We start from the raw sequence: 23017 nt of genomic DNA, 5'->3' as shown, positions 1-23017 counted from the left end.
TGTAAGTCATTTTTGAAAGTCGTAGAAGATGCTCAGTGGTTCCATAATCCCTAAAAAATGTTCTACAATAGCTGAAGGTTGGAGTAAAGAAAAGTCTAGGCCCCTTTTTTAGTTAACCTCCTATAAATTCTCTTTAACTTCCTATAAAAGATCTCTCTTTCTCTCTCTCTCTCTCTCTCTCTCTCTCTCTCTCTCGCACTATTGATGATAGCATTTGCACACTATTCACCAAAGACTTTTTATGATATGCACGGCTATAGTATAGTTCTTGATGTTCCCCGAACTTCCGAGCAGTTCCACAATCACTCTCATGTCATTTAGTTGAGAGTGAAACCTGCATTTACAAACAGTTAATGTATTCAAATAATTGTCATTAAATAATTAACAACCAGAGTAAGCAGCTAACACATTCCCTGCGCTGGCACCGATTTTAATTTTGAAGGTTAATTAAGTTGGCTAATATTAAAACCGTAAATACAGATGCATAAGTTATGAGATCCAACCTGAAGTAACAATAATAACATTAAAACTATACAAAAGCACTAAACCATTCTATAACGTGGTTTTCAGTGAATACACATGAGCTTCATAGCATTGTTAACCAGTTCCATTCAAGGCTATGCCGTCCAAGATGCTTTAAATTAATTTTTTGCTAAACAATCCAGGAACCATGAGAGTCATGCTAGGGAACAAGAGCAAGTTTACTCTCCACATCCACCGACTGAGGAGGGGATGTGCGTAATCATCGACAAGGACATTTAAACAATTTATTTTTCCTGTGCATGGTTAGAAGGCAGGAAAATCATTAACACTGAGAAAAAGCATGAGAGGAACCAGATGAGTGATAAACCCCCTCGCGCAGCCTGCTGTCCTCTTTACATGCCCAAAAAGGCAGCTAATAGACTTCTCCCATCCATGTAAACATTGCATTTCCATGGTAATGGCCTCTATCCCATATCTCCAGCGGGTTGACGGGGCGAGAGGAAGACGTGGCACTGGGCTCCTAATCCTGTTGGCCCTACTACCAGCCTTCCAGCTGAAGAAAGCAAATTAGAGTAAACACAGTGATCCCGGCTTACCGAACAAATGCACCGAAAACACAAACGGCCGTGGGCCCACCAGACAAAGATCTGCAGCTCTCGCCTTCTTCTTCCTCCAAGCCAACAAACAGGGCGATTATTATTCCGATGCACTATCTATTGCTTTTATCATCACCTGCAGCAGTTTCCTCGCCTTGTTCCTCATGTGGCGTGGCGTGTCTGCTGTAATCAGGCTGTTTTCTTCTGCTTGTTACTTCTAGAAATGCCTGAACACTCTGCTCTTCAGAGAGCACTTGAATATTGATGCAGAAACACCTCCAGCACGTTGCCTCTGGAGTACGAGTTCATGTAAATGGCTGTATGGAGATCTGAGAGGGATGTGTTCTGTTTACTGCTAATTTCTTTCATGCGATCAGGAAGAACTGTGTTTTCTTCTGTTTATTGCTTGTTATTATTATTTATACCACAGTGCTGTTGACAGCTTGATTCTGATTGGTCAGGAGGATGTCGATGAAGTAACAACAGAATCTGCTGCAAGGTTTTAAGGACTTGACTGGTGAATAGATGCTCCACATACGAATGTGAACAAAACTATTGATATGATTTTGTTTTTTTTTTTGTTTTTTTTTGTGAGATTTCTTTTTAGCATTTTGAAAGGTCTCCATGGTCAGCGCTATTTCCTGATAGCATTTTTTTCTTTTGTTATTGGATTCAAGAAAAAAAAAATAGAAAATGCCTAGAAATATCAACAAAGTACAAAGCATTTTGTATTGTTCTTTATGCTACAAAAAGTAATTATTGGCAAAATTCTACAGTACAAGAGGAATAAAACACTTCAGGGCATGTTACTGGAAAATATTCAATTTCACGCATGGGGTCGCATCACACCACCCTGGTGTTTATGATTTTCCCAAAACAGCATCTTCCTTCATGTTTTATTCCTTACTTATTGCAAGTGCGCTTTGTAAGGGTATATTTCTGTAAGTCTGTGGGTTCAACACATTAACACATTTGTGAGCGATATTGCCCAGTACCTTAGTGTTTAAGGTGTTGGACTACTGATCAGAAGGTTGTGAGTTTCAATCCCAGGCCCTTAACCCTCTATTGCTCAGTTGTATAAAATGAGATAAATTGTAAGTTGCTCTGGATAAAGGTGTCTGCCAAATGTAAATGTATTGGAAGGCAGAGCCTTATATATAAATAAAATAAAATGTGCTTTGTTTAAGTTGTTATTAAGTAAATTTCCTCCTTGTTACAAATACCTCCCCACAATAGAACAAAAGAAAAATTATTCTGGACCATAAGGTAGAATTATTAATAAATGTAGAATAATGTAAAGATTTGTTGACTTTTGACTCCTCCTCCTATCCGTAACCAAGTAGACAAGCCCCAGCTCACAGACACCAGCCCCGCCTCTGACACGCCCAGAGTTATTCACATTATGCCTATTCCACACTAAAGCTTTATACAAACCTTACAGCTGTTAATGTCTGTTGTCAACATTTTTTTTGTTTGTTTTGTTTATTTGCATTTTCATTTGTTTGTTTGTTTAGTTGGTTGTTTTTTTTACATGGCTCATCCTAAAATCTTTAGCATTAAAAGTTGAGTATTGCCCATATAGCTAGTTAGCTTACAAAATATGTATTTATCTTAACATTATTTACAATCCATGCAGGTGTTTCAGTATTGCTTGATCAGGAGTTTATGAGTATATGATGATACAAATCATGTTACCTGTGTGGGAGGAATAAAATAAATCAGGATTTGTTCACCAGTTTGTGGTAAAAGCAGTTCCAAGATCTACTTGTTGTAATTCTTCTTGTGGCATATGATTGTGGTTTAGCGCACAATTAAAAAAACATCTGCTTATGCTGGACATTTACTGCTAGACTTAACATGTCAGCCTTTCAGTGTATAAAGTAAATGGGCAAGTAACGAGACTCTGGGGAAGAGGATGAGAGAAACACACCCAAGGAGTCTGTGGTGTTATTTGTAACAGTGAGGTCATAAATATAAGAACAGTTGCAGCTTTAAAATGCTGTAGATCATTAGCCGGGGTTATTGTTTTACTCATATCTTTATTTTAGATGGGTCAATTGTATTGTTGAAGTTAAAAATATGTTTAAAAAAAAATACTGGATCTTTCTAGAACTGTGATGATCAACCTGTGTTGTTTTACAGGAAGCACAAATCTGCATTATATTTACGCTCTATATCCAAGACCATTACCATGTGGTTCATTTGAGGAAGCCAGTCTAGGTGAAGGCTCCTCAGGCTGATGCCTCTCTCCAGCAGCAGGAGACACTTTTATCTTTGCACAGCAGTGCTGCCCCTCAGTGGTCCATTCTGGCAAACACACTCCAAAGCAAGAAACCATCACATCACATCGCCATAATAATCACAATAATCACATCAAATGTCATAATTCAGTGTCCAGAAAAAGCCAGATCCAAACCACCAGAGACACACTGACATACACCAGCACATGGAACAAACATTATACATTATAGAATATTATACTCAACCAAATCTCTATTAATATTTTTGACAGAAAATCTAAAATCACACAAAAATCAATTTGAAATCTAAGAGATGTTGTTGAGTAAGTATTTATGCAACACATTTATTTACTTCCTGTACTGCACAGGGTTGCAGGGAACCTGGAGTCTATCCCACTGGACTCTGGGTACAACCAGGGGGACATTCACATTTCTGGCATTTAGCAGATACACTTATCCAGAGAGACTTACATTTTATCTTATATTATATGCAAATACCCAGCAGTGACAGCTTGATGGACCACATCCCACATCCTAAATGGGGTGCCAACCCATCACAAGGCATAATCACACACACACACACACAAACAAACACAGTGACACACACACACAAACACACAAACAATTCTGCTTTAAATTTCATAATAAATCCCAGGAGCTGTCCTCATCACAGTGGTTGTTATTAGAGTGGTGAGTGACCTTTCAGAGCAAGGCCAGGTCCACTGGATTAATTTTATATATGAGGTCATTTCTGGTCAACAGTACTTTTGATGTTCCAGTGGAAAGATCTGAATTTGTAAAGCAGCTTTGAGTTACAGCGCATACAAAACTGACTTTTATAAGAGCATTGTTCCAGTGTGAGTGGCTCTGTTCTTCTGGTGAGATTTATTCTCCTGATTTTTTAAGCCAGGGTTTTCTTTACAAAAGAGGGCTTTTGTGTGTGTGTGTGTGTGTGTGTGTGTGTTTGTGTGTGTTTTTGTTTGTTTGTGTGTTTATGTGGATATGTGTGTGTGTGTGTGTGTCTGTGTGTCTGTGTGTGTGTGTTTGTTTGTTTGTGTGTTTGTGTGTTGGGCAGTTAGCCTGTGATGGAAAAAGCTGTTACTGAAGATAAAATAAATGTGTTTATTTAGCTAACACTTTTTAATCCAAAGCCAAGTGCAAGCCAGGCAAATCCAGCTCCAGTACAGATGTGAACAGATGTGAGGGTGGTGGTTTCCAACCACTAGCTCAGTAGGGTTTTTTTTCCACAACCTAAAATGCTGAGCCACAGCTTTTTCCCTTTAACAGCCCTAATTGAATTTCCAGCAGGACATGAGTGTATAAACACTTGCTGCCTGACAGCTAGATTCATTCTGCGGGATGTTGTGTGGTTTTCACTTGGACACTCTAACGTAAGCTTGCTTCAAAGGTCGATTATTATATCAGGGTGATGTTCTCTCGCTCTCTAGCAGTATTTCAGCAGCAGTGTGCAGATTTTTCAGCACAGGTTACTCATTAATAAAACCTCTTTCACAGGTGTATTTTTAGCCCCTTTCAAAAGATCTTACAATAGAAATGCTTTAATTTACCGGCTTGAGATCACTAATCATCAGGATAAAGTTATTGTAAATAAAATAAAAATTAAAAAAAAATCATCTAAGATCATCGTCTAACCCACATTCACTCTTAAGTGTTTTATTTTTAAACACTGGCATTCATTCAAATCCGGTTACCTCCACAACTCCAAAGACATGTGTTGTAGGCTGACTGGCATGTCTAAATCTGTGTGTGTGTGTGTGTGTGTGTGCCCTGCAATAGCCTGGCATCCTGTCCAGGGTCTACCCTGCCTTGTGCCCCAGGTCTCCTAGGATAGGCTCCAGGTTCCCTGTAACCCAGCAGGAGTAGCAGAAAATGTAGAAATGGGTGGGTGGGTGGGTTGGTATTTGGATGGATGGGTGGTTGGATGGATGCAGGGGCGGACTGACCAATGGGAGCACTGGGACATTTTCCGCAATACTTTGGTGTCTTTATCTGGCTGACGGACGCTTTCATCCAAAGCAACTTACAACAGATAAAATCAAACCAACAAACGAGCAACATGTAAGTGCTGTGAGAAGTCTCGTTTAGTCTAATTCAGTACATTCAGCATGTTTTTTTTATGATAAATAAAAACAATAAAATGTAGATTGAATAGAGAGTGCTAGTGTTAGTGGGTCAGGATTTGTATATAATAAATAAAATAAATCATAGAAGTAGAATAGAGAGTGTAAGTCCTAGAGGGTCAAGAATTTTTTTTTATAAAAAAAAAATGAATTACCTGCACACACACACATCTACAGCATGGATAAGTATCACCTAAGAAGTCCACTTTGTGCAAGTATAATGGTGTTCACAAAATATATTTTTAAAAAATATATAACTATAAAAGAGCATGTTGCAATATCATAGAAAATGACAAACTAGCACAGTGTTTTAGAGATGGGGATACAGTATTTTCAAGTGTCAAATTTCACCAGAATTATTTTTTTGGTGAGGAAGGAAGCAGCAGCAGGATTACTACTGCAAGTGCTCCTGGTGCTGAACTACAGGTGGTGGACAGGTCAGCGTTTGAGTCAGAGCAGGAACCTTCAGGTAAACTTTAAGCGAACTTTAAGGCTATACTCTTAGAACAATATGTGATTTTATGATTCATAAGATCATCAGTAGTAGGACTGTAATATACAATTAATATAAGTATAGATTATTGAATGTGTTTATTTCATACTGCAGAGCAACTAGATGTGCAGAGTGAGAGAGAGAGAGAGAGAGAGAGAGAGAGATTCAGGGAAAGATGGAAGAGACAGTGAAAGCCTTGATAATCCATGTGATTATTTTGTCCGTCCTCAGTCCAAGGATTTTGATTTATTTACTAGTGCTAATCACTTACTGTTTACTCTTACTGGTCTGTTCTTATGCCATTGAGTGAACATTGTTATCTGGTATTTACACTGTCATAGATTTTGTTAAGTTTGTGTTTCTGATACTTTTAATATACTGTACTTGATCATTGGAAATACATAATATATATATTTCAGCATTTAAATGTGTGTCAGTGTAAAAGTGTAAGCCAATTTTATATTTGTCTGTGGTGTGGTAGAATAGGTGGAGTATTCCTAGTGAGTTTTTGAGGATTGTCCCAGTCCGCCACTGGATGGATGGATGGGTGGATGGATCACTCCACTCATCCCTCTTAAGTCTTGACAGGTGATCTGTAGCCAGGAATGCTGGGCATGAGATAGGAATACACCTATGATGACATGCCAGCTCATCACTAGGCACCAAGCATTCATTGACACATATGTTTGCGGGAGGAGGGAGGAAACTAAAGAACCTGGAGAAAACCCACACATCTTTGGGAAGAACATGAAGTAAACTTGACACAGGCATTAAGCCAAGCTCAGGACTGAAGCTGAGGAAGCTGAGGAGCTGTGAGGTGGCAACACTACCTTCACGTTTGCTTTGTTACATGATGTGTTATCATATGCTGGAAGACAAACCTGACCTGGTCTCCTTCTGTTATAGCCCATACACAAAGATTCTGAGATGATTTTCTGCTCATCACAGTTGTACAGAGTGGATATCTGAGTTACTGTAGCCTTTTTGTCACCTCAAACAAATCTGTCCATTCTCCATTGATGATCTCGTTACCAGAGTGTTTCCGTCCACTGAAATACCGCTGACTGAATAATAGAATAATAACATGTAATAGTTTATATACAAGTACCATCAACTAGGGCAAAGGTTAAAACTGTTATAAAGGATCATATGGGCAAAAGGTGGCAGGAATACTGGGATATAGTTGACACAGGACAACATACAATGATCGGCCATAACATTATGACCACCTGCCTAATATTGTGTTGCTGCCAAAACAGCCCTGACCGATGAGGCATGGACTCCACTAGATCCCTGAAGGTGTGCTGTGGTATCTGGCACCGAGATGTTAGCAGCAGATCCATTAAGTCCTGTAAGTTGCAAGATGGGGCCTCCATGGACTTGTTTGTCCAGCACATCCCACAGATGCCATGTGTTCCCGATGTAACGACACACACGCACCCAGCCATCCACGTGATGTAAAAGAAATCACAATTTATCAGACCAGGCCATCTTCTTCCATTGGTACGTGAGCAATTTGAGCAACAGTACCTCGTCTGTTGGATCGGATCACACGGCAGTGCACTGCAGTTTTGGAGATGCTCTGATCCAGTGGTCTAGCCATCACAATTTGGTCCTTCATCAAACTCGCTCAAATCCTTACACTTGTCCATTTTTCCTGCTTCTAACATCAACTTTGAGGACAAAATGTTGACTTGCTGCCTAATATATCCCACCCACTAACAGGTGCCATGATGAGGAGATCATCAGTCTTATTCACTTCACCTCTCACTGCTCACAGTGTTATACCTGATCGGTGTATAGGCATGATTATGAGGTGGGTGGAGGGGGGCCCAAAGTAAGAGATGATCATTACGTGTTTTAGAGTAGGCCATGCCAGATTAAATTTAACATTATATAGAATAGGAAAACACCAGACTGGTCTTACTGTAATGCACAGGAAACAGTGAAACACATACTATTAAATTTCATGTGAGAGAAACTGCATATGAGAGAAAAGGAAGACAGATGCAAATTGAAAAACAAAACATTGCACTAGAGAATCTGCTTGGGAAAACATCTGAGAAAGTGCGCAATCTTCTAATAAATTATCTGAGAAATAATTGGTTAAATTGGAAAATTTTAATCTCCTCTTTTTTTCTTAAGCTGCCAAAGTTTTGTTCACACTTTAATCCAGTAGGTGGCGGTAATGCACCTGAAGTTGTTTTGCCAACAGCCATTTAAACCAGAAGAAGAAGCCTTCAGTGTAGAATCCCAAATCTAAAATGGACTCTATCGTGCATTACATGGCGTAGGAACCAGACTCCGTAGTGCCCTTCGTGTCCAAGAACGATCCGTTTAGGACTGAGCCATCACTGAGGAAATGGCTGCAACGAGAGAGTGTATATTTCTTGGCGTTTTCTTTTTCTCGGTATTTTGCATTGTATCATGGAAGTTTTCGTTAATAGGTGATGTCTCTGTTTACGAACATTTAATTCAAAACATGTAATAAAAAACAGAAAAGTCTCTTTTTTTTTACACACTTTAATAAAAAGTTTGAACACACGCTGTTCCTGGCCACTTTCTGGCTCTCATTGTTTTACTCGAAAAAGAACAGTGTTTATTGTTTATAACGTGTGTGGAGGTGTAATAAATGGACTATCCCTGTGTGCTGTCCAGGTGTGAAGGACGCAGTGAAGTTAGCTGGACGTGGACTGTTGATGCTCGGTGTGTTGACTTGGTTGAGTTCCTGCTTCTACCCCAAGCTGAAATCTTACCTGTGTCCAGCGACTCCACCCCCAGTGACAGGTACTACAAGGATTTTATCTTGAAGTCAGGACCATGATACAGGTCTGAGAGCTAATCTAAGGTTTGTGATGTCATATTAAACCTCTCAGAGTACGACTTAAGTGGTAAAAAAAAAAAAAAAACACTATGAACTTATGCTTATGAATAAGAACAAAGTACACACTATTTACTCTTGTACTCTTAATGCACTTTAGGAGTGCTTCAGATGTGTCTCCTAATGTTCAGAGTAAGAGAAGGTAGCGTTTTTCGTCTCTTTTCAGGGGGAATGGCCGCTGACACATTCTTCCCAGAACTGTGCTAGGCGCCGCCAGATGACGTCACACATCCATTTGTATATTCACTGCCGTACACTTCCGGTGTATGAGAGCTGTTCCTATGGAAACAGTCAGAGCAAACGGGGGATTACGTCATACGTTCATTTGCAGGGCCGTACAAGTTTTGAGTTGTTACTATGGAAACAGAACAAAAAATGGCGGCTGTTCATATTTATAGCTGGACATGTTGCTGTCATACAGAAAAATAATGCACACCTCCTGACCAATCAGATCTGAGTATTCAGCTGCACTGAGGTATAATCGATTATAATTATATTACATCGATTATATTTGTTATAAAAAGATGAAGTCCTTAATCATGGCACACCACAAAGTAGTTATATATTTAAAATACTCAAATTTCTATGAGGAATATACACTGATCAGGCATAACATTATGACCACCTGCCTAATATTGTGTTCGTCCCCCTTTTGCTGACAAAACAGCGCTGACCCGTCCTGCACTGTGTATTCTGACCCCTTTTATCAGAACCAAAATAGCCCTGACCCGTCGAGGCATGGACTCCACTAGGTCCCTGAAGGTGTGCTGTGGTATCTGGCACCAAGATTTTAGCAGCAGATCCTTTAAGTCCTGTAAGTTGCGAGATGGAGCCTCCTTTTGATAGATTATACTTTTGATAGATACTGACCACTGCAGACCGGGAACACCCCACAAGAGCTGCAGTTTTGGAGATGCTCTGATCCAGTGGTCTAGCCATCACAATTTGGCCCTTTAATCAAACTCGCTCAAATCCTTACACTTGTCCATTTTTCCTGCTTCTAACATCAACTTTGAGGACAAAATGTTGACTTGCTGCCTGATATATCCCACCCACTAACAGGTGCCATGATGAGGAGATCATCAGTCTTATTCACTTCACCTGGCACTGCTCACAGTGTTATACCTGATCGGTGTAGACAAAAATAAGCACTGATAGAAAGTAGCTGGAAACAGACTAGAATAAAAACTGAATTAAATTGAATTTTGTGCTTTTGTTACTTGGTAGATATATCCAAGAAAAAAGTTTAAAATGAAGACGAGACTGAAATGTATAAGTGCGGTGCTGTTTTGTGTTGCATTCTGCTTTAATGGCATGAGTGAAAAAACCATGTGTGTATTACATTTCAGGTTTTTCCCTGGCTAGGATTGCTTTTCTGTCTGACAATAAAATCATGATTTTATTACTAGGATTAACTTCTACTTCAGAGCAGCTAAGATACGTTTTTAGAACATATTCTGCTCCCAGCTTTTATCTCAGCTGAATTTTTTGGACTTAAGTAGATTATTTTCACGAGTAATTCTCGGACGCTTTATACCTACTTGCTCTGAGTGCTGTGTTGTCATTGCAGGTCCTGCTGAAGATCCACACAGTAGATTTTCTAAACAGGAAAAAGCAAGAAAGGAGCAACAGCATCAACACAGTGCTAAGGTTTGGACAGTCACCCAAATTGTACTGCAGAAGTGAGTGCGATAATTCATTCAGCTTGCTGAGAAGCGGTTTGTAATGTTTATAGTCTTCTACAGTCGCCTAATGGAAGCTAAATGAAAATTCAGTGATCTTAAGATCTTGCTGCATAAATATTTTCTATTTAAATGTACTTCCTTTATATACATATATATATATATATATATATATATAATATATATTTCCTTTATATATTTGTATATTTCTATGAGTTTAAGCAATATTTGGAAAACAACTTCTAATATAACAGATTTAAATAAACATTAAAGATAGATTACATTCTAAAGTCTAATAATGCTTAACATCAACTTCTGCAAGTTTTGTCTCTCAGCTACTCGCAAGTAGACACCCAGAAACCAGACGACAGCAGATGCATTACATGGCAATGTTGAGACATGTCAATTAGCATTACATTCTGCACCTTTTAATGTCATGTGTCACTTAAACCGAGTTTGTATTTTCTTTTAAATCTAGTCAGAGGAGTACCTTGAGGCAGTAGTGAAGCCCCGACAGGAAGCAGTGCTCAGGAAGAAAGAGGAAGACTTCTATCGTATGACAGGACAAAGCTGGAAACTGAGCCAGGGTTTCACTCTAGGAGGGGTGAGACGCCTGACCATGCACCTGTTTCACCCAACACTAGAGTCTTTTCACTCTAATCACTAACAAGTCTTGTTACTATGACCATTTTAGTTGTTTAATAGTTGCTGTAAAATGCCTCCCACTGCACTAACTCTAGTTAATGACGCAGGAGGAACAGGTGACACACACTGATGCGGATGACGAGACTCCTAACCAGAGGGCTGCAAGGAAGCGAAAGGAGCTAGAGGTTCCGAATCCGGTTCCTGTCCGAACGCAACTCCCCAAAGAAAAAAAGGTAGGGAATGTTCTGATTACGTTGCCGCTCTAGCAGTGTTATGGCTGCACTGGTCAGTGAGGTTAATGGAATTCAGTATAAGGCTGTATTTATCATTACACAATGATTTCATTTTTCTTTCTTTTTTTTGTCTAAGATCATAACTTTACCTGATGAACCTCCAGAAGATGCTAATGGGGTGAGTGTTTATTCTCTGAAAACACTTTTTAGACATACTAACACATTTACGTAAGAGCAATGCAGTAGTCTCAGCCTCAGACTTTACGCACATGAACCGTTAGCCGAATGTCTTGCACACAAAATTGGATAGATGAAACTGAATCTGATTGGATGGATCCTACAGGATCTCTGGGAGACGTGTGTGTCACGTTTTCTAACAGTCCACCTGGAAACAAAGCCGTTGTGACTCTTTGCTTCCCTCATAGTAGAATATGACATTTATGAGGAACAGCTCATTCCAAATTCACTGTATAGACTCATTAATTTGCACAAATTTCTTAAATGAATGATTTGTTTGCGCACCAGTCTGTTTGGACTTTACAATTTCTTGCCCAAAACAAGACACTAAAATCTTTCCATGTCATTCAGACGCCCTCTTGGGCTACACGAGACGAATGCAATAAAAATATTTATTTTTATTGTGGCCCATTGTCTTCTGTTCCCAAATGAAATGCGAAGCCGTCTGTATTGCACAGCAATACAATAAGAATGACGATGTTTATGTTCTTGTTTATTTCAACTGATTAATGTAACAATTCCTCCTCAGGTTGTAAAAATCGCTCTGAGATTTCCCAGTGGAAGAACAGTCCGGAGAAGGTTTTTAAAAACATGCAGATCGACAGTAAGTAAATCCTGCTCCATGTTAAAGAAATACTTTGCCAGCCAGGACATGTTTGGTGTCTGAGGTTTGCCTCTTGTACTGAGTTGTACTGGGACTCTGAAGCTATATCGAACAGTGCGAGTCTGTCTCACCCCAAAATCCGTTACCTTTACAAATAAATAAATCATCTAGGATTTTTACAATTCTAAAACAATGTGGAAAATGTAAAACACCTCAAAACTTATGACAGATTTGCCCAAAAAATCCTCCAAACACACTTTTAGATTCTGATCTGACCCAGAATGTGAATTTTCTGATTGTCCAGGACAATAAAGCTGAAATGTCATCCACCGTGTGTGTGTGTGTGTGTTCTGTTTGTTTTATAGATTAGATTAAGTCACACTGTGCCCTGAAGAAGTACAGCAATCTATGTGACAGTGCTATTTACAGTGTTTGTCTGTACAGTGTATTTATAGAAGAGTTTGGAGTGAGAATGCCTAGAATTGAAATGTAAAGCAAAGCAAGAAGTAAATAATAAACACTAACATATCAGGGTGGAAATGTGTCTTGACTGGATTTGGCTTACCTGGAATATTGTGTAACTGTTCCACTGAATACTTCCTTTAAAGGTGTAACACAATATTGATTTATCATCCTCAGGTCCTTCTAGACTGGTTGCACAAGTCTGGATACTCTCCCACTCTGTACGCCTTGTACACGCCTTACCCCAGATGTCCGCTGCTCACACGAACAGACCTCAGTGTGGAAGATGTTGGGATCGTCACACACACCGCTCTTAACGTGGAGGAGAAAGACCCGTCCTAGAGTTAATGCCAAGGAGTTGGACCCTTAGAGGCACCTGGACCCATGAAAATATTAGATGGTCTTCAAGCTCCTAATAAAAGTCCACCCATCTTTGATGAAGCTATTAGACCCAGTTCAACAGAAAACAACACAGATTGCAGTTACCTCTGGATACTTTACATACTTTCTATATTTTTTTCTTGCAGCAAAAATCTATCATAACCAGAACCACTTATAATAAACCATAGAAATCTATTGACTGATGAAGGACGGGCAGTGTAACAATATGACACTGTGATATGCTTTTCTGTACCTTAATAGCACTGCCTGGAAGTTTGTTAGCAAACCTGCATCCTTATCTGAAAGTATTGAAACATCAAGGCTGATTATTTTTTTTGTTTTTGCTCTACACAACAGACATTCTTTGTACGAGATTAAAAGAAAATGACACTTTGATTTCAGGTTTCATTTCCTGTTATGAACAGGATGTGGTAAACAACTTAGCAAAAGTATTTGAAAGCGAGTAACACTCAGATTTGTTTGCATGTGCATTTAACTGCATCAAGCTGGTGCAAAACCTCACCAGACAGTTTTGTAATGTTTTTTTGTCTCCCTTGAAACAATTGCTGAGTTCAAACAATAGGTGTCATGCTGTTAGGACATCTCAACAGATAAAGACACTAAAGCAGCAAATCTGTTGATCTCAGACCCAAAGGCCTTACTGTTTCAATACTTTTGGTAAGAATGTGTAAGATGATATTATAGAACATATGAAATGTTTTGCGAATGAAAATGTTTCATCATGAATACACTGCTATAAGTGCTAGAAGATTAAATGTTAAGCGAAATCCCCACATCCCTTTATGCCATGCCACCTGTATAGGCCATCCTGCACACTTGGTGACAATCTTTTCAGGCAGGTGATTTTGTATAACCACTGATTACAAGAAATTCAATAAAATATTAATTCTATATTTGCAGTAGGACTGTTTCATAAGCATGTTGATCAAAAGGTAGCTGTTGCATGCAATAAAACAAAACAAAACAAGGACATTTACATGACAGAGATCCAGAAAAAGGTTTGAAAAAACAAACCCTAGCCTTGGATTATGGCTTGAGCTTAGTTAACTTTGCCCTAGATAGGTTGAGCTGGGATACTGCAAATTCACAGCAAGATTTCTACATCATGGGTTGCACTGAAAGAAAACATTAGGATTTTTAAAAAGGCAAACAAAGACAATTTAAAGAAAAACAAAAAAATGAATAAAAGTTTAAGCAAACTTCAAATGGCAATTGCAAAGCTGAACCATTAGATGGATGCATGTTAAAGAAGCTGGTTTGGTTTGTGCTTCAAAAACCAGAATTCACCTAAAGTTCTTCTGAAAGATCTTACAATACATTCCACAAAGGAAAAAAAAGAATCCCGTCCAAAACATTTATTTGGAGTAGCTTGCAATAAAAGGACTTTATTAGTTCAAATACACCAAAGAAGAGGCAATCACTTCATGACAAATACACAGAAAAGACAGAGAACACAAAAGATGGTAGACGAAGGGATGGACAGTCGAGTTAAGATAGGGCTCCATACACATGAAAGCATACACTCCCAAAAAAGGAAAAAGCTCCTCCCTCAGATTAAGCATTCGTTCCCAATATTATAGTGTTTGGTGAAGACAGGAAAGGATGTAAGCTTGTGCACTTGTATAAAATGTTACCTTATTTCACATGCCTGGCATCGCCAACTTAAAGAACATCGTTTGTCCAGTGATACTGAAAGGGGGGGTAAGCTAGATATCAGATTTTTTTTTGTTGCTCAGAGTCATGTACATTTCAAGAACAAAGAGAACATTACTATCCATAGTATACAGCAGGCAATTGCACTAAAGGCTAAAACGGGACACTGTGTAGCAGTACTGAGACACAGGGCAATTTGTATTTCTGCATTAAATGCTTGTATGGCACATTTTGGTCCATGTTAGTGCTTGTCATGTCGTAACACATCCCCAAATATATACACACGCGGTGGGATGAATACATGTATATATGAAGGGATCTGCCGTATTTGTCGTTTGCTTTAGAGGTCGTTTTTCCTACGTCAGGCCTGTGTGTGTGTTTATAAGAAATAATCGGGGGTGCGGCGGGTGACATGGGGCTCTCCACGCCGAGGTGCGGGATCGAACTGAAGGCTGAAAGAGACAATTCATTCAGTTAGGAAACGGTTAATGTAGACGTTCGAGTTCAACCGCAAGTTTAAAAGCCAAGACTTATGTGAAGATTTACAAATAAAAATGTCTTCGGGTCGCTAATACTTACAAGGAATATTTAAGAGTATCGTCCAGTTCCATGATGGCAGCCTGGTTGCCACAGCGATAGCAGTAGTTTGGTGCACTGAAGATGGTGACAACGTTCCTATCATGACACCAGTTGTATCCCTGAAGGATAAAGGAACAGTTAAACATCTCAAAACAACACAGCAGTCATTTTCTGAATTCTCTCTTTGCTTGTTTATTACAAAAGATTAGATTTAAGTAGATTAACATGGGGGAAATGATCACCTCCATAACAAGCTGATGGGCACGGGAGACCAGGGTAAGACCGTTGGCATGGTTGAAAGTTTCAGAAATATCCTGTCCAAAAGTGTAACCAGCACCTCTGGGAGAGATTCCCCAGCCACCACGGTCATCAGGATCTGACCACAGCAAGTCGCACATTGGCCCCTGAAACACATCAGCAAGCAACTGATCACCACAGGAGTCCTGATGATGTCAAAGCCATCTAGTGGTCTGGCAAGACTACATTTGGTATGTGGTGGGATCTGTACATTTAAACCTTCTAGTGCTTAAACCTACTAAATTTCAGGTTTACAGAATCCTTAAACAGCACACACACAAAGGAACCTGTGTGTACACTCTCGGAAGAAGGAGGAATGCCTTGTAGCTTTAAATCTAGAAAATTGTGCACTGACCTCGTGTGGCACCTCCTGAAGACGATCTAGAGCTCGAATGTGATCCAGTGTGTCTATAGATGGAGACAAACCACCATGCAGACAGAAGATCTGTAGAGGAAAAAAATGATGAGTGTATACATTTACTGAGTGGTCAGGTACTAGAAAGTGCGTGATAAAAAATAAATAAAGGGGGGTATATTAACCTGTCCATCAACCAGGGCTGTAAGGGGTAGATAGTCAAAGAGGTCTGTGAAGTATTTCCACACATTTGCGTTGCCGTATTTCCTCAAGCACTCGTCATAGAAGCCATACACCTGTGTGATCTGTCTGCTCTCGTGGTTTCCACGCAATATCGTGATGCGCTCTGGGAAACGGACCTGTCAAGAAAGAAGCACAGGAACACTCAGAACAAATCTGTGCAGGGCTAATCCTGCAAATCCTGCAGTGCGTGTATCTTAGAAATACCTTTAATGCAACAAGCAAGGTGACTGTTTCCACTGAGTAGTAGCCTCTGTCTACATAGTCACCCATAAACAGGTAGTTTGTGTCAGGAGACTTCCCACCGATTCTGAACAGCTCCATAAGGTCATGGAATTGGCCGTGCACGTCGCCACAGACCGTGACTGGGCAGCGCACATCCTGCACATTGGACTCCTTAGTCAGGATCTCTTTAGCCTGGGTGGATATGGAACAAATAAGATCAGTCATGCTGTAGTGAGAGGGAATCAGACGAGATATCAGTTACATCTGCAGCACAAAAGCACTGCCATCACACTGAGGAAGGTGGTATCAACTAGACATTAGGCATAAACATTTCAAATGTTCTTTTCTGAGACAACATAATACAATCTGTACCAAAATGTTCACCCCCTCACATTCATGCTTAAATATTTGTCTTGCAAACCTTGTTTTAAGAGCTAACCTTCTTCCTAATGCACAAATAAAAACCTTTTCTCGCACACAAACATGTGTTGCAAACTCTTAACACTGTGTTACTGAGCCCAAACGACCTTTGTAAAACTCTGAAATCAAATCGATATTGGCTGTAAGTACGACCCCCTACGTCACCATGGAGACAATGCAAGGGTTTCCATGGAGACCTCTCCTCTGCAGTCTTGTTCCTCTTTCCCACCCTTCCGTCATTTAACACAGTAAATAGGACATTACAGCAGGTGCCACGGACAGCCGTAACCCAAGTTTAGCCTCTCGGTGCCATGCTCTTTTCTGATAAAAGACCAAAATAGTCAGAGAGCAAAGCGATTCCAAGCAGTTGGCACATTTAAAAATGAAACGATCGATTTGGAGATTATGTAAATAACGAATAAATAAATAATGAATGCCATGCCAGTGATTTTGGCAACAGATCCGTGTCGAGAACTCGGGTACAAGGAAAGGACGAGACTTCATGCAAGGATGATTAATCGAGTGCAGAGTGCTCATTATCGACGGCGTATGTGGTTTTGCTCCCTGCACTTTTTAAGGCTTCCATATACGCATGTGTGATGTCAGTTTTTTATAAAAGATCTTGGAGATAGAACAATGCAATTCGATATCCAAAATAACTGCCGTGAAACTGAGTCGAACACTGCTCATTTTGGACATGGGTCTAGAGAAGCATAGGTTTAAAATAAAAAAAGTTATTTCCGAGAAGCTGTTTACTTACATGTACTTATCATACAAATAAAAGAAACTGATAGAAAGGAAGAAAAAAGAAGCACATTTTTATGAAGCATTAAAAAAATATATAGAATATGAAACCAAACCAAGATGCTTCCTAAATTTTGTCGATTCAAGTACTGATAAAAACAAACATTAGCTATGAATTTCTGAGAAGGATTTTTCTTCTTTTCCAGTTTCACGACAAGATCTGCCTGGACTTCACTGCTTTAAAGCCAGGTGTAGATCAAAGCAGCTTATGAATAGTGTTGTATATGCAGACACCGTCTGAAACGCGGGGGACGGCCACTGTGAATTATGAAAAAGTAGTTGCTGCGACAACGAGCCTGCTGTAATCTGCTTTACACATACAGGTTAATGGGGCAAGGCAGGTTTGTGGGGCAGTTAAATGTAATCAGCTCGCTCTCTCTCTCTTTTTTTTTTTTGGAGCAGCCATAATGCTCCAGATCTTCACTTGGTCAACACTACTAAAAATCTGACCTGCAATATGCAGGTCAACCATAAACAAAATCCAAAAAATCTTTCCTAAATACAATTAAAATATCTCCATTTTAATCAAGTTCTTAAAAAGCACTTAAAAAAACAAACAGTGCTTTCCTTTCCTATGTAACACATTACGCCTGGTATTCAGCACTAGCAAAACAATTTTTAGAGGTTAGAAGTGAATCTCTCCGAGTTTACTCTGCAATTATGTCGATAACAGGTCTCCCACAACAGAACTTAAAGTATTTCTGTGCTTATGTCTTTCAGTGGAAATATCAGTCCCATACAGACTGTAATGATTGGGCTCTGTCATATCTGCCCACCAAACTAAATGCATTTCGAGAAGTAGGATAACATAACAGTTAAAAGTATTCTGTACAGAGCATCAGGAACAGGATCCACATACACTATACTGCCAAAGATTTTGGGACACCCCTCCAGATCATTGGATTCAGGTGTTGTTTTTTCTGGGGTTGGGCTCGGGCCCTTGGTTCCAGTGAAAGGAACTCTTAATGCTTCAGTTTCATACCAAGACATTTTGGACAATTTCATGCTCTTTGTGGGAACAGTTTGGGGATGACCCCTTCCTGTTCCAACATGACTGCACACCAGTGACCAAAGCAAGGTCCATAAAGACATGGATGAGTGAGTTTGGTGTGGCGGAACTTGACTGTCCTGCACAGAGTCCTGACCTCAACCCCATAGAACACCTTTGGGATGAATTAGAGCGGAGACTGTGAGCCAGACCTTTTCGTCCAACATCAGTGCCTGACCTCACAAATGCACTTCCAGACGAATGGTCAAAAATTCCCATAAACACACTCCTAAACCTTGTGGAAAGTCTTCCAGAAGAGTTGAAGCTGTTATAGCTGCAAAGGGTGGGACAACTCCATATTACATTCATGTGCAGGTAAAGGCAGACGTCCCAAAACTTTTGCCAATATAGTGTATGATTGGTGTAAAGTGCATTTTCTAATTTCTTTACCCAATACAACAAACTGTTTTCAGCCAAACACAGTGCATTTTTTATTTACGGTAAACTGAACATGCATGCTGACGGGCATGCTGAATTAATAAAGGCAGAAAGCGAGCCACCTCTCAAATGCCATAAAGCATCTCTAACACTCTTCCACCCACAATTCTCATCTCATGAAGTGGGTCAGTCACCATGTAGAGGGATTAGTAGGTAATCCAATGTGTGTGTGTATGGTGTGAAATGGAGTAGATGGAAAAAGGGACTAGAAAGAAGCTTGTTTTCGGGTATAAGTGACACGTGTGAATGTATTTGTTCACTGTGTACAGATTAGAAAGTGTTTTGGCTCTTCAGGACATCAGAGTTGTCACTGTGCATCATGGTTTTGATGGAGGACTTGGACATAACTGACCACAGAAGCCCGTTTTAAAAATTCAACCCTTTGATTTTAATCACATGCAAATATCAAACAGTCTGAAGCGAGATAAAAGGCTGCATATCGTTTTAGAGAATCAGCGTCATCGTGGAAGCCAAGCTGACACGAACAAACCTGCGTGATTAAAACACTTCCTCATCAGATATCAGGGTCATAAGAGACTAAAGGTCCGTGTGAATTACAGCACGCTACGCGAGGGCTTAGGTCACTACCCCGATTATTTACAACCGAAATCGCTGAAAGTTTGTAGCCAACGTCGATGACGTCATTTTGCATCGTCGACGCTAGCTAATCAACTAGCTTGAATATGGTTGCTGATAGAATAAACACAAAACGTTCAAATTGTCCTTAAACAGTAAGCACGGCTTATAACAAAACTCAAAATTAGAACAACTTATTCTAATCTAGAGGGGGGGGGGGTGATCAGACATCAAGTTAGAGCTGAATATAACGTTACCTTTCCGTAATAGGTTTTTTTTTTGAAGTAACGACGATGACGACATTTTTGCGCGGCTAGTCCATGTTAGCTGCATAACTAACCTCAATAACACTGCGGCTATAAATAACCTGTAAATGTACTTTTAGATAATGTTGGACCATAAAGTAGACATTTATTATTGCGAATATCATAATAATTAATAACTTGAATCTGGAATTAAAAAACGTACAAAAACACACACACTGACTGTAATCTAGCTAAACAACCCAGAGAGCTAATGGGGCTGTGGCTCAATCATCAGCCATGTTCTATTTTGAGCAGCGGTTAGCAAGCTGGCTAACAAACGAGGAAACTGCGCGGTTAGCCAAATTAGCTAGATCTACTAAAGGAGGGGGAAAAACAGGAATCCATTTTAATAGTCAGTGTCTATTAGTTAAAAAGCTCACCCAAGTTGGCGTCCGATTGTGAAATACATCATCATTAACAATCTGTCCGTTTATAACCAATGCTTTATACGTAGTTAGCAGTGCTAGCAAGTTAGCGCTAGCTCCAGAGGATCAGAGGCTTACCTTCTCGCACAGCGTCCTCACTTGATTCTCGGTGAGCTGTTTGCACTCGTTGAGCTGTTCTACCCACTGGTCTAATTCTTTAGTAAACGCTTTATCGTCCATTCTGAATACGTCTTGAAGGATGGCACGGATTTCCTTGTTTACCTTTTTAAATAGCGATATAGAGGTTTCAGTTAGCTCAACACCCCCCCTCGAGACCCGCGGCGCTAATGGTGGTCTAGCTAGTTAGCTCGGCTAGCTAAATTTTCGCTTAGCAATGCAAGATAGCTTAGCACACCACAGGGAATTTTTCTCGCAGTTTTAACGCCCCGAAACTACGCGTTCACGGCTAGAAAACCGATTACTCTGAGCGTAGGCGTGTTTTTTACGCGATCTGGTGTCAGTCTGCTAATAAAGCCGCTTGGCAAAACCAGCAGATCGTCGTTGATAATCTCCGGCGGATTCGCTTTAATTCGGCCGACCTTTCCGAGAGAAAGCCGCTGCGTAATGGCCGCTCCGCGTCCGCCTCATATCGACGTCATCACAAAGGCATCCGCGGAGGATGGGCGTCGCGCGCGATAAACGCTTTAAAAAAAAAAAAAACCCTCTCTCCTGCCCTCGTGTGGCTAAGCGGACCGACAGGAGACACTTTCTGTTTGTTAGGGGTAGGTTTGCTAATTTAACACCATGCTAACACCGTGGTGAGAAAGGAGGCAGTGTTAAAGTGTTCTCAATGATTTAGTCTCTGTAATTGCCTTATCCCAGTAGATTTGTTGATGAGTTTCTGGGAACCTTCTGAACGTGGCGGAGTTCACCCTCAATGGGACATCAGAGAATCATGCATACACACACATTCACACTCTTATTTATAACTCAGAACAATTATATATTATAAATGTACACCGATCAGGCATTCTGAGCAGTGAGAGGTGAAGTGAATAAGACTGAGTATCTCCTCATCATGGCACCTGTTAGTGGGTGGGATATATTAGACAGCAGGTGAACATTTTGTCCTCAAAGTTGATGTTAGAAGCAGGAAAAATGGACAAGTGTAAGGATTTGAGCGAGTTTGATGAAGGACCAAATTGTGATGGCTAGACCACTGGATCAGAGCATCTCCAAAACTGCAGCTCTTGTGGGGTGTTCCCGGTCTGCAGTGGTCAGTATCTATCAAAAGTGGTCCAAGGAAGGAACAGTGGTGAACTGGAGACAGGGTCATGGGTGGTCAAGGCTCATTGATGCACGTGGGGAGAGAAGACTGGCCCGTGTGATCCGATTCAACAGACGAGCTACTGTTGCTCAAACTGCTGAAGAAATTAATGCTGGTTCTGATAGAAAGGGGTCAGAATACACAGTGCAGGACGGGTCAGGGCTGTTTTGGCAGCAAAAAGGGGGACCAATACAATATTAGACAGTTGGTCATAATGTTATGCCTGGTCAGTGTAAATATTTTAAATATAGTTCTAATTATAAATATAGGAGGTGTGAGAAGGCCCCACACAGATGATCCAGAGCTCAAGATTGAATCAGGGACCTTGAGACTTCTATGCTTCTTGCTGTGCCAGAGTTTACAATCGTTCATTTTTTCATTGAAATGAATTGTTATAGCAGATTGGCCCATAACCTGCGAGTTAAACCTCTATTGTTTCTCACTGGTGTTTTTATCAGATGAAAGACTGCATCCAAATATCTCCCAAAGCACCAAATACTGATGCTCTGATGACATTTTGGTGTGATCTTTCATCACTGCCTCACAAACAGGTAATTTATTATCCATTGCACCCCAAGCACACCTAGGCCTGAACATGGGACGACTCTGCTAATCTGGTCTATGCACCAAGTGTGGTTGCCACAGTTCTCGTAGATCAGACCTGGGCATCTTGCAGCCCACGGGCCATATCCGGCCCTTTGGACGTCCCTATTATTTAGAAGTATTTATGCTGTGCACGCAATACAACTGTGTTGCTTTTATTTTGAAACGCCTGGAGTTTTATTATTTCCGTATGGACGTGTGTGTGTGTGTCTGAACAGTAACAGGTGATGCTGCACGTTAATGCTGGTCAGATACCCCTAAAAATGTCAGCTCCCATTAAAAAAAGAAAAGTTGGTTCCAAATGCCGCGTTTTCAACAAGACATGGACTGCAAAATATTTATTTACAGAAATCGAAGGTAAAGCCGTGTGCTTAGTTTGTGGTACACAGGTCCCTGTGTTCAAAGATTACAGTCTGAATCGCCACTACGTGACCAAACACGAGGAGAAATACAAGAACTTGTCTGATGAAGAGCGCAAAGGAGTCGGAGGCTGTGGCCACGCTGCAAACCCAACAAGGACTTCTTACAAAACTTCACACACCCAGAGATGCAGCTGTCAAGACAAGTCATGTCATATCTCACAAAATCACTAGCAAAAGTAAAGCGTTTTCTGCCGGAGAGTTTATTAAGGAGTGTATGGTGGACTCTGCTGCCCTGATATGCCCAGAGAAAAAGGGGGCATT

The 23017-nt window shown here is 40.3% G+C and overlaps 2 protein-coding genes across 3 annotated transcripts; one reads left to right on the top strand and one right to left on the bottom strand.

Moving 5' to 3' along the window:
- Positions 1-8243: 8243 nt before the first annotated feature.
- On the top strand, positions 8244-13990 carry ubxn8 (UBX domain protein 8). Of its 2 annotated transcripts, none has more exons than XM_058411528.1 (8): positions 8244-8400; positions 8612-8740; positions 10405-10484; positions 10995-11120; positions 11269-11394; positions 11531-11572; positions 12161-12235; positions 12875-13990. In XM_058411528.1, exons 1-8 carry the CDS (start codon positions 8316-8318, stop codon positions 13037-13039), a joined length of 828 nt encoding a protein of 275 aa, XP_058267511.1. In that variant the 5' UTR covers positions 8244-8315; the 3' UTR covers positions 13040-13990. The 2 variants fall into 2 exon arrangements, with proteins under 2 accessions (XP_058267511.1, XP_058267510.1); XM_058411527.1 differs by having other exon boundaries at positions 11257-11394.
- A 474-nt stretch (positions 13991-14464) lies between these two features.
- ppp2cb (protein phosphatase 2, catalytic subunit, beta isozyme) lies at positions 14465-21046 on the bottom strand. The gene is made up of 7 exons (XM_058411526.1): positions 20543-21046; positions 16431-16640; positions 16169-16342; positions 15984-16073; positions 15574-15735; positions 15332-15450; positions 14465-15204 (listed from the first exon to the last, which is right to left on the bottom strand). The coding sequence occupies exons 1-7, from the start codon at positions 20642-20644 to the stop codon at positions 15132-15134; spliced, it is 930 nt and encodes a 309-aa protein (XP_058267509.1). The 5' UTR covers positions 20645-21046; the 3' UTR covers positions 14465-15131.
- Between the last annotated feature and the right edge of the window lie 1971 nt (positions 21047-23017).

This window comes from Hemibagrus wyckioides, linkage group LG16 (genome assembly GCF_019097595.1).
Source record: "Hemibagrus wyckioides isolate EC202008001 linkage group LG16, SWU_Hwy_1.0, whole genome shotgun sequence".
NCBI classification, from domain to species: Eukaryota; Metazoa; Chordata; class Actinopteri; order Siluriformes; family Bagridae; genus Hemibagrus; species Hemibagrus wyckioides.
Note: the sequence above shows the minus strand (reverse complement) of the source record. Positions and strands in the feature narration are given on the sequence as shown.